Consider the following 11,579-nt stretch of genomic DNA (forward strand, 5'->3'; position numbering starts at 1 on the left):
GCAGGAGCCAGGGAGGATTTGAGGCTCTGTGACAGAGCACTGGAGGCTTACAACAGGCTGGGTGCTTCAGAAAATGAACCCTTGCTGTTGTTTCAGATTTGATGGGGTGCTCCTGTTTCTGAATATTTCAGCATAATGCGCAATTCAGATTTGTTAAACAAAAAAAGAAAAGACATCCAGGCCAGCCATGCACATTGTACTTTTTAGTCTTTGGAAAGTCTGATCCTTTCTGTCTCATTTGCATTGACTTCATTGCTTGAATTGCTGCTGAATTTGGCAACTCTTCTTTAAGCTTGAGTTTTCCAGTTTGTCTTACAAGTAAAAAACTTCAGATGCTTTTTCTGGTCAGGAGCCTGCTCGTGTAGGTGAAATAAAAACTTGGTCTGCTTTGAAGTTCCTATAATGTTTGCAAAAAAAAAAAAAAAATCCATTTTGGTTCTGAAACCTGGCACCATCTTTGTCTGGCTCCCGAGGAGTGGAATAATGAACTTCTTTTGACTGCAGTGCAGTTGTGTCCCAGCCCTGCTGAGCCCTTCGGTGACACTGGGCTTCTCCCAGTGCTCTGCTGGGCACCACATTTCTCTCTCCTTTCAGCTGCAGGGGGGGTTTGTAAAGAACTAAATCATGCCCTGTCACTGGTCAGGAAACCTGCCCCAGCAGAGCTTCAGCCTTGCTGTGTTCTGCAAGATAAAGTAACTTTTGTGCCGTGAGACCAAACCCCTGTCCAAAGTGGTGTCTGAGTTCTGCTCAAACTAAACCACAAATCTAACCCCACTTTCTTCCCAAAGCCTCTTTCTTGCCCCGCTGAGGCAGTGGAACAAAGATGTTGAGAGCATTTGGAGTTTATTTGGAGAGAGCTGAGACTTTTAGGAAGCCTCTCGAGGCTTGCTGTAGCTCTAGGTGTGTGTCAGAGCGGGTTAGGTGCCGCATCAGTTTTGTTTTGTTTTAGCTCACGTGGTGTTTGTGCAGGGCCTGGCTCTGCTTTCTGGGCTGAGTTCCTGCTTCAGGAAGTTCAAAGGAATTTGCAGGGCTCTTACCCCAAACTGTGCAGGTTTGGGTCCTGCTGTGACAGGGCTCTCGCCCTGCTCCAGACTCCCAGGGCTGGGAATGTGCAGAGGCAGCACTGAAGCCTGGCTGGTGGCTCTGGTGCTTTATGCTGAATCACTCAGCGTGTCCATGCTCCTCTTTCACTTTCCTTTTCTTCCTCTCCGGCCCTGGGCGTGTAGGGCAGGACAGAAGTTGCTCTGTCAGCCCAGCTCCAGGCTGAAGAGCCCTGGGGAGTGTGGAGTCCTGCCTGGATGCTGCTCTTCCAGGCCCCACACATCCTGTCCCCCAGGGAATCACCTGGACGGGAATAAATTCCCTGTTTGGGAACCTGTGGACAACAGAGGGACATTTTGAAGCCATTTCCTCATTTGGCTGAAGGGCTCTGCTGTCCCACAGACGTGGTTCGCTCTCCTTGCAGACCTCACAACCTGTTGGCATTTCACTCTTCATTTCAGCCTGTTCTGCCAAATTAACTCCTGCAGAGCCCCGGGAGCGGGGAGGATTGCACCGTGCCACCCCATCCACCACTTCCCGAGGCTGCAGAGCTTCCCAGGCCTGCCCATCACATCCCTCGGCACCCAGAGGTGTTCCCAGAGATCAGGGCCCGAGGAACTGGGAATTCCCTGGTGGACACCGGGAGTTTCCCTCTGGCAGAGTCCCCGGGGGGGGGAACCTTGGCTTTGAGTTCCCAGAGCGTGGAGCTGGCCCTGCTCCAGATCCGTGTGGATTTGTGAGTGGGAGGGATGGCAGGAGGTGGGGACAAATGGCAGCAAGGCAGGGAATGTCTCAGGGAATGTCTCAGGGAATGTCTCAGGGAATGTCTCAGGGAATGTCTCAGGGAATGTCTCAGGGAATGTCTCAGGGAATGTCTCAGGGAATGTCTCAGGGAATGTTTCAGGGAATGTCTCAGGGAATGTCTCAGGGAATATCTCAGGGAATGTCTCAGGGAATATCTCAGGGAATGTTTCAGGGAATGTCTCAGGGAATGTCTCAGGGAATGTCCTGGGGCCTCTTCCTGCCCTGCCAGCAGTGCCAGAGCAGAATTCCTGGGGGAAGCAGCGGGGCTGGGCTGGCAGGGACGGGCTGTGAATGAAACTCCCAGGAGCTCCCAGAGCTGCCCAGGCCAGGAGGGAGAGCAGAGCAGAGCACAGGGTGCCAGGAAGGTGGGGTGTAAACAAACATGGCCTGGACGTGACCTCGGAGGATTTTAATGAATAGCTGAAATGACTCATCAAGCAGCAGGACTGGAGCTGAGGGATATCGGGTGCTGGGGACGGAACTAATGGAAACATTAATTAAGAGTTCAGCTCCTGCCAGCTGCGAGGAGCGGCTGAACCTGAGCTGAGGCTGTCACAGCGATCCCGGGCCGGGGGAGAGCTGCTGCAGCTCCAGCACAGCTGGATCACACACGGGGTTTGCTCAGAGCTCAGTGGAGCAGAAAGCTCCGAGGCTGGGACTTGCAGGGAACCTGCTGGACGGGTTTTGTCTTCCAGTGAAAGATCCGGCATCTCTGGCATTCCCTGTTCCAGGAATCCTTGGGAGTGGTGCTTCACTGGTGAATTGGCTGCTCTGGAAGGGCAGAGCAGACGGAGGAGCCTCGTTCAGAGTTACTTGGTGGCTTCAGCCGAGGTTTCCATCACTGGGGAGATGCTGACACTCCCAGGACAAGGTTCAGGCGCCCTGGGGGGGGATGTGACAGGCACACCGGGATTGTCACTTGGCAGGAAGCCACAGATCCCTGCCTCGTGGTGCCACAGAGCTTCAGCCTCTGACAGGATAACTTGGGGAGCACCACATGGGGCCACGGTGTGGAAAAGATGAGCAACCTCTCATCTTCAGCTTCTTCTGGGGGAGCCTGGCCCAGCCTGTCCTTGAACTGTTGAGCTCCTCATGTTTTCTGGCCATATTTCATCTGTCTCTTCCTCAAAGCACTCTCTGTTCTCGAGGCTGATGTTCTGGCAGGTTCAGGGTTGCATCCATGGGGTGCAAAGCTGCTCACCCCACATTGCTCCTCTTGCAGCGGGTTCAGGCTCCATGCAGGGCCCCCAGACACCTCAGTCCACCAGCAGCTCCATGGCAGAAGGAGGAGACCTGAAGCCACCAACTCCAGCATCGACGCCACACAGTCAGATGCCCCCTTTGCCAGGCATCAGGTATGGAACCCCTGCTGGGGTGGGGTCACCTCTGGGTCATTGCTGAAGATGCAGGGGCCTTGGGAACCTGTTTTGGTGGGACTTCATCGCTTTTCTCCTCCCTTCATGGCTGACAGCATCACTGTGTGTGAATATTCTTTAATGCTGGGGCTGGGGCTGAGGACAGAGTTGTGGAAGGGCAGTTTCTCTTGACTGTGGCCCTTGGAGGGGATGGCAGCACCCGAGAGGGAGCTGAGGACCTCTGTAATGTGGTCTTTGCGGGGTTTTTTTGGAACAGGAGTAACTCCGTGGGCCTTCAGGATGCCTTTGCAGACGGCAGTGATCCTACGTTCCAGAAACGGAACTCCATGACTCCAAACCCAGGGTACCAGCCCAGCATGAATACCTCTGACATGATGGGTCGCATGTCTTACGAGCCAAATAAAGATCCTTACAGCAGTATGAGGAAAGGTGAGGGATCATCCTCTCCTGGAGCCCTCAGCCCTGCCTGGCTGTGTGCTGGAGCGTGCTGCAGCCCACCCCAGAGCCTCAGAGGGCTCTTGCTAAGGCAGAGGTGGCTGTGTTGAGTGGTTCTTTCTCTGTTGCAGCTCCAGGAAGCGATCCCTTCATGTCCTCAGGGCAGGGCCCCAACAGTGGCATGGGTGACCCTTACAACCGCGCCGCCGGCCCCGGCATGGGCAACATGGCCATGGGCCAGCGGCAGCACTACTCCTACGGAGCGCCCTACGACCGAGTCAGGTGGGTGCTGCCCTGGGGCTGCCCACGCTGTGCTGGGCCTGTGCTGGTCACCTGTGCTGGTCACCTGTGCTGGTCACCTGTGCTGGCCACCTGTGCTGGTCACCTGTGCTGGGCCTGTGCTGGTCACCTGTGCTGGCCACCTGTGCTGGTCACCTGTGCTGGTCACCTGTGCTGGCCACCTGTGCTGGTCACCTGTGCTGGCCACACTGTGCTGGTCGTGCTGTGCTGTTCCCCCTGTGCTGTTCCCCCTGTGCTGGTCACCTGTGCTGGTCACCTGTGCTGGTCACCTGTGCTGGTCACCTGTGCTGGTCGTGCTGTGCTGTTCCCCTGTGCTGTTCCCCCTGTGCTGTTCCCCTTGTGCTGGTCACCTGTGCTGGCCACCTGTGCTGGTCACCTGTGCTGGTCACCTGTGCTGGTCACCTGTGCTGGTCACCTGTGCTGGTCACCTGTGCTGGCCACACTGTGCTGGGCCTGTGCTGGCCACCTGTGCTGGTCACCTGTGCTGGTCACCTGTGCTGGTCATGCTGTGCTGGCCACCTGTGCTGTTCCCCTGTGCTGTTCCCCCTGTGCTGTTCACCTGTGCTGTTCCCCTGTGCTGTTCCCCTGTGCTGGTCAGGGATCCTGAGGGGTTTTTCTGTCTCCACGCAGGACGGAGCCCGGGATGGGAGCCGAGGGCAGCCTGGGCAGCGGGACCCCTCAGCCCAGCATCCTGCCCTCCACGCCCGAGTCGGGCATGTACTCGCCCAGCCGCTACCCCCAGCAGCAGCAGCAGCAGCAAAGGTCTGTGCCAGGGGAAGCTTCTGGCCCCAGCCAGGGCTCCGAGCCCGTCACGGTGACACTGACACATCTCTTTCTTCTCCAGACATGATTCCTATGGCAATCAATTCTCCACTCAAGGCACATCCTCGGGCAGCCCCTTCCCCAGCCAGCAAACCACCATGTATCAGCAGCAGCAGCAGGTGGGTGATCCCAGAGATCCTGACTGGCTCAGCTGAGAGTTTTATCTGTGCTGTTTGTCAGGAGGGGGAGATGAAAACTCTCTGGGCTGTGCGTTTGCTTTATGAATGGGAAGAAAGAGTCACACACTGGCTTGGGTGAAGGGACCTTAAGGCCCATCCAGTGCTACCCCCTGCCAGGAGCAGGGATGCATTTCCACGATGCTCCTAGCCCTGTCCAACCTGATTTTATACAGGAGACCTTTTTTTCCCATTTGAAAACAATTTTAAAAAGTTTTAATTAACGTTCCCGGTGCTGTGTTAACAGAAGAGTGTTCTGAGAATGGAGGTTGTGTGGTTTGCACACTCTGTCAGGCAGCAGAAGGTCAGGGAGCTTTACTGGGATTCTCTGTCCCTCTGGAACTTTCTGAATCCCATCCTGTGTCTGTAACACTTCTGATCCAAGTGATGACTTCGGAGTGAGGCCTGGATGGTTCAGGAGAGCTGTTTCAGGTGGATTGTTCTGCACAAACCAGGAGGATTTTTTTGGTCTTTCTCATCCTGTAGCCAGAGGCCTCAGACTCCATTGCCCTGCTGCCTCCTCCTCCTTGCTGTTCCCAAACCCATCAGGTTTGTTTCAGGACAGTTTGAATGAACGTGTGTCCCTTTCATAATCCTCACATACGGCTTGCTCTCTGTATCCACGCCAGGACCCATAATGTTTTCCTGATAATTTTAAGTCCTATGGTTTAGGAGAGTATAGAGAGGGCACTCACTGAGCTGTGCTAAGAATAATTCCAACTGCTCTGCAGTTTGGCTCTGCAACCAGAGCCACGGGGCTCGGAGCCAAGAGTTTGAGTTACTCTGGAACTTGTCATCTTTGAAGCCCTAGAGCTCCATCTGAAGCCAGTTATGACCATGGAGTGTCTGAATAGCCTCCACAGCAGCTACAGCTCAGACCTGGGAGGCAAGAGAGATCCTGGATTTTAATTTGGGCTCAGCAATTGGCTGTTTTCTCCATTGGCACTTAAAAGAATTAGGGGTGAGAAGCCTTCTTGCTCCTTTCAGCAACGTGTTTTGAAATCCACAGGAAAGGAGGAAGCAGGAAGTACAAGAGTTTTTAATGCATTTTGTCTGATACTTCATCAGAAACCTGAGAAATGCGAGAGAAATAGGATCTGATAAAATTCCTGGATGTGGAAGGAAGCAAGTGCCAGTGTCTGGTTTGGTTTGTGGTGAATGCAGAGTAGAGCTGAGCCTTTTCTGCAGGGAAGTCCTTTCTGTGGGCAGACTCCTGCCCCCGAGGCATCCTTGTGGAATCCACAGGGAAACTCCCCAGGCAGCCACAAGGAATTGGCCTTGGCTTGTGAAATGGAACAAGTGATCCAACTTTCACATGGGATACAGCCAGCAAGGAGACACAGCCTCTCCCAGGCCGTGCCGTGGGGCAGATCCTCTGGCTCTGGGGCCTCTGCCCAGACGTTTGGCTTCTTTATTTCATGGAATCATCGAGGTTGGAAAAGACCTCTGGGATCAGCGAGTGCAGCGTGTGAGCGATCGCCCCCTCCTCACCCGCAGCAGAGCTCCGCGTGCCGGGCTCAGGCGCTGCTCGGAGAGCTCCAGGGAGGGCGATTCCAGCGCCTCCCTTCCAGCGGAACCACCCCGCATTCCCGCCCCCCTGACCCGCTCCGTGCCTTTCTGTTCCCGCAGAACTACAAGCGGCCGATGGACGGCAGCTACGGCCTCCCCGCCAAGCGGCACGAGGGCGAGCTCTACAACGTTCCCTACAGCTCAGGGCAGGGCCAGCCGCAGCAGCAGCTGCCCCCGGCACAGCCGCAGCAGCCCAGCCAGCAGCCGCCGGCGCAGCCCTCGCCGCAGCAGGACCTGTACAACCAGTACGGCAGCACCTACCCCGCCGAGCGCCGCGCCGGCCAGAGCCAGTTCCCCTTCCAGTTCGGCAGGGAGCGGGTCTCGGCCGGCGCCGGAGCCCAGCAGAACATCCCCCCGCAGATGATGGGGGGCCCCATCCAGCCGGCCCCGGAGGGTCCCCAGCAAGGGGCCCTGTGGCAGGGCAGGAACGAGCTGGGCTACGGCAGTTACCCCAACCGGCAGAGCTCGGGCGCGGCGCCCCAGGGCCCCGCCTACCACGGGGTCACTCGAACGGATGAAATCCTGCATTCAGACCAGAGGGTCAACCACGAGGGACCATGGCCTTCCCACGGGAACCGGCAGCCTCCCTACGGCCCCTCCGCCCCCGTGCCCCCCATGACCAGGCCCCCCCAGTCCAACTACCAGACCCCCCCCAGCATGCAGAATCACATTCCTCAGGTATCCAGCCCAGCACCTCTGCCCAGACCTCTGGAGAACCGCACTTCTCCCAGTAAATCCCCGTTCCTGCACTCGGGGATGAAGATGCAGAAGGCGGGGCCGCCCGTGCCTGCCTCGCACATCGCACCAGCAGCTGTCCAGCCTCCCATGATCCGACGGGACATCACCTTCCCGCCGGGCTCCGTGGAAGCCACGCAACCTGTGCTCAAGCAGAGGAGGCGGCTGACGGCAAAAGATATCGGTAAGGGGGAACTCCTGCCCTTCTGCTGGAGCCTCCTGAGGGATGGCTGCTGCCTTGGCCCTTTGGTACAGTCCTGCCAGGCAGAGGGGCTCTGCTGGCTTTTTAAAAAAAACAAACACATTTTTGCAGGTTAATTGTGTTCTGAGCCCTTATCCTGGCATTGCCTGCGGGCAGGTTGGTGGTAGACACGGCCTGTACGTCATCTTAACCAGGCTGTGCTCTTCACAGGTCCAAAAAGCAGTATCAAGTGTCTCCTTTTTGTTTTGAAACTGCAGGAGCTGGAAGTATCGTGTGTTTGTGTTACAGGAACTCCTGAAGCCTGGAGAGTGATGATGTCTCTGAAGTCGGGGCTGCTGGCTGAAAGTACGTGGGCCTTAGATACCATAAACATCCTGCTCTATGATGACAACAGCATAATGACCTTCAACCTCAGCCAGGTGGGTGCAGATGCTGTCTGGGGCAGGTCTCTGAAGTGCTGATGCTGCAGAGGTTTCTGGCAGCGAGGTGGCAGCGAGCAGCTCCTGCAGCTGTGAGAGCTCTGTGTGTGTGTGCACAGGCCCTCCCTGCAGGGAGGAACAACCCGGAGCACAGGGTGTGTGCAGGGGGGCAGTTTGGATGCTGACAGCCGGTGTCTGCTTTTGTCCCTTTTCTCAGAGGACAAAAACCTCTCTTGTGCACCATTTATTGCCAGCAGGAGAAGCACCCTTAATTGCCAGCACTGCTTCAGCTCTCTGCCCTGCGTGCGTTGGCCTGAGTTGTTTTCTGATTGCTGTTCCTTCCTTCTCTCCTGTTGTGCTCCCCCCCTGTAGCTGCCAGGCTTGCTGGAACTCTTGGTGGAATATTTCCGGCGCTGCCTGATAGAAATCTTTGGAATCCTGAAGGAATACGAGGTAGGAGACCCAGGGCAAAGAACACTATTAGATCCCGAAAGGTTCTGCAAATCTTCAGCTTCCTCCCCTGAAGAAGGGGAGGAGGACGATGAGCCACGGAGCCTGAACTGTGAGGAGGAAGAGGAGGATGAGGAAGAGGAGGAGGCTGCGTTTTCGAGCAAGGACAAAGTACCTCTAGAGAGCAGCGAGGAGAAGCTAGTGAGTAAATTCGACAAGCTTCCGGTGAAGGTGGTGCAGAAGAACGACCCCTTCGTGGTGGATTACTCGGACAAGCTGGGCCGGGTGCAGGAGTTCGACAGCGGGCTCCTGCACTGGCGCATCGGCGGCGGGGACACCACCGAGCACATCCAGACACACTTCGAGAGCAAGACCGAGCTGCCCTTGCCTCACAAACGAGCTTCCTGCTCCTCTGCCTTGAGGAAACGTTCAGCAGCCGAGAGCAACCCGAGCCCCAGGGAAGGGGAGGCTCCTGCGCCCGACGGCTCCTCGGAGAAGAGGATAACTGCCACCATGGACGACATGCTCTCGGCGCGCCCGGGATCCCTGGCAGGGGAGGAGGAAGAGGTCAAAGCTTCGGAAATGGCGAAGGAGAGCAGCAAGTTTCCCTTCGTCATCAGTCCAGCTCAGAGCCACAGAAATATAAAAATCCTGGAGGATGAGCCCCACAGTAAGGACGAGACGCCGCTCTGCACCCTCCTGGACTGGCAGGACTCTCTGGCCAAGCGCTGCATCTGCGTCTCCAACATCATCAGGAGTTTATCGTTCGTGCCGGGCAATGACTTTGAAATGTCCAAACACCCCGGGCTGCTGCTGATTCTAGGGAAACTGATTCTCCTACACCACAAGCATCCAGAACGCAAACAGGCCCCCCTGACCTACGAGAAAGAGGAGGAGCAGGACCAAGGGGTGAGCTGCAACAAGGTGGAGTGGTGGTGGGACTGTTTGGAGATGCTGCGTGAAAACACACTGGTCACGTTGGCCAACATTTCTGGGCAGCTGGACCTCTCCCCTTACCCGGAAAGCATCTGTTTGCCTATCCTGGATGGACTCCTCCACTGGGCAGTGTGTCCCTCAGCAGAGGCCCAGGATCCTTTTCCAACACTGGGACCCAACGCTGTCCTCTCCCCTCAGAGACTGGTTTTGGAAACACTCAGCAAACTCAGCATCCAGGACAACAACGTGGATTTGATCCTCGCCACGCCCCCGTTCAGCCGCTTGGAGAAGCTGTACAGCACCATGGTGCGGTTCCTCAGTGACAGAAAGAACCCGGTGTGCCGGGAGATGGCCGTGGTGCTGCTGGCCAACCTGGCCCAGGGGGACAGCCTGGCCGCCAGAGCCATTGCCGTGCAGAAGGGCAGCATTGGCAACCTGCTGGGCTTCCTGGAGGACAGCCTGGCCGCCACGCAGTTCCAGCAGAGCCAGGCAGGGCTGATGCACATGCAGAGCCCGCCCTTCGAGGCCACCAGCGTGGACATGATGCGCCGCGCCGCCCGCGCGCTGCTGGCCCTGGCCAAGGTGGACGAGAACCACTCGGAGTTCACCTTGTACGAGTCGCGGCTCTTGGACATCTCCGTGTCGCCTTTGATGAACTCTTTGGTTTCACAAGTTATTTGTGATGTACTGTTTTTAATTGGCCAGTCATGACAGCTGTGGGATCCGAGCCCCCGTGTGCGTGTGCGTGAGTGGAGAACTTAGAAACTGACTGTTGCCCTTTATTTATGCAAAACCACCTCAGAATCCACTGTCTGCCCTGCGCTGTCCTGCTTCTCCCTCGGGGAAAGATGTCCCCGGCCCCTCTCCCCCTTCCCTGCCCTTCAAATTTGTCCTCAATCCCTTATTAAAGGAGACAAAGTTCTGTCTACATAGAAGACTTTTTTTATTTTAACCAAAGTTACTGTCGTTTACAGTGAGTTTGGGGAAAGACGACTTGCCGTGTTATCCCATTGACAGGCACCACTTTCATAACTGTTTTTAATGGTAAACTCTGAAGGACAAAAAGTGACTGCTGAACTCTGTGTGGTTTATCGTTGTACATTCACAATCTTGCAGGAACCAAGAAGTTACCAGTTGTGAACAGACCTTGTCCAAGGGAGGCCTGTGCAGTAGCGTGTAGAACTCCATGTACTGTACACCTTAAACTGTAAACATACTGTAATAATGTCTCACATCGATAAAAAAAAAAGAAAAAAACGCTGGATCAGCAGCAAGCTGTAGTTTTTAAAAATGTTTTTAGTTAATGTTGAGGAGAAAAAAAGGCTTTTCCCCCAAAGTATAATGTGTGAACCTACAACACCCTGACCTCTTTCTCTCTTCCTCCTTGATTGTATGAATAACCCTGAGATCACCTCTTAGAACTGGTTTTAACCTTTAGCTGCAGCCCAGCGCTGCCACGTGTGTATATATATATGACGTTGTACATTGCACATACCCTGAGACTCCCGCAGTTTTGTCCCCTCCCGCCCCTTTATAGTATGACGAGTTAACGAGTTGATGACCTGCAAAAGCGAGACACAATTATTTAATCTCTTGCCAGACATCCCTCCCTGGAGGATGCTGTACAGGTCTCTGTGTATAAAGTCATTGCTGTCTCAGCAGCCAATCAACTTATAGTTTATTTTTTCCTGTTTTTGTTTTCTTTCTAATCGAGGTGTGAAAAAGTTCTAGGTTCAGTTGAAGTTCCTGATGAAGAAACACAATTGAGATTTTTCAGTGATGAATTCTGCATATTTGTATTTCAGACGATGTAGCTAAAAACTTGATGTAAATTCCTCCCTTTTTTCCTTTTTTGGCTTAATGAATATCATTTATTCAGTATGAAATCTTTATACTATATGTTCCACGTGTTAAGAATAAATGTACATTAAATCTTGGTAAGATGTTTGTAAGGGTTTTTTTTTTGTTGGCAGGACAGGGAGGGCAGTTCAGCGATGCCCAAGGCCTGCCCTGCTCAGGAGCTCTGATGCTCCTTGCTCTGACTCTGCTTTCCCTGCTGGAATTTTTCCTTTGGAGCTGCCCAGGCTTGGGATTTGCAGCGTGAGGTGAAGCTGTGGCTGCCAGGGAGGGAAGGGCCTCGCTGGGAAGGGATGCAGTTCCCTCCCAGCTCTGTAAAATGGAAAAATTTCCTTCCCCTCGCATTTTTCGCATTTTCTTGGGAGCGTGGCGTGGACTCTTGACTTCCTCCTGAGGCCGGGGCTTTCCAGCAGACAGAGCTCCCAGGCCCTTCAGCAAACAGGCCGAGTTCAGACTC

The 11,579-nt window shown here is 54.9% G+C and overlaps 1 protein-coding gene across 2 annotated transcripts in view; it reads left to right on the forward strand.

Annotated features, from left to right (window-relative positions):
* ARID1A (AT-rich interaction domain 1A) overlaps positions 1–11,206 on the forward strand; it is a 53,880-nt gene extending 42,674 nt beyond the window's left edge. For both annotated transcript variants that reach the window (XM_005529681.2, XM_088067312.1), the window contains exons 13-20: positions 3,068–3,200; positions 3,478–3,650; positions 3,788–3,938; positions 4,587–4,718; positions 4,801–4,897; positions 6,584–7,442; positions 7,749–7,879; positions 8,252–11,206. In XM_005529681.2, coding sequence (XP_005529738.2) covers positions 3,068–3,200; positions 3,478–3,650; positions 3,788–3,938; positions 4,587–4,718; positions 4,801–4,897; positions 6,584–7,442; positions 7,749–7,879; positions 8,252–9,976 — 3,401 coding nt within the window. In that variant the 3' untranslated portion in view covers positions 9,977–11,206. The remainder of the gene's footprint in view (positions 1–3,067; positions 3,201–3,477; positions 3,651–3,787; positions 3,939–4,586; positions 4,719–4,800; positions 4,898–6,583; positions 7,443–7,748; positions 7,880–8,251) is intronic.
* Positions 11,207–11,579: the final 373 nt, after the last annotated feature.

Source organism: Pseudopodoces humilis, chromosome 27 (assembly GCF_049639895.1).
Source record: "Pseudopodoces humilis isolate 2021_Gansu_Grassland_sample_001 chromosome 27, ASM4963989v1, whole genome shotgun sequence".
Lineage (NCBI taxonomy): Eukaryota > Metazoa > Chordata > Aves > Passeriformes > Paridae > Pseudopodoces > Pseudopodoces humilis.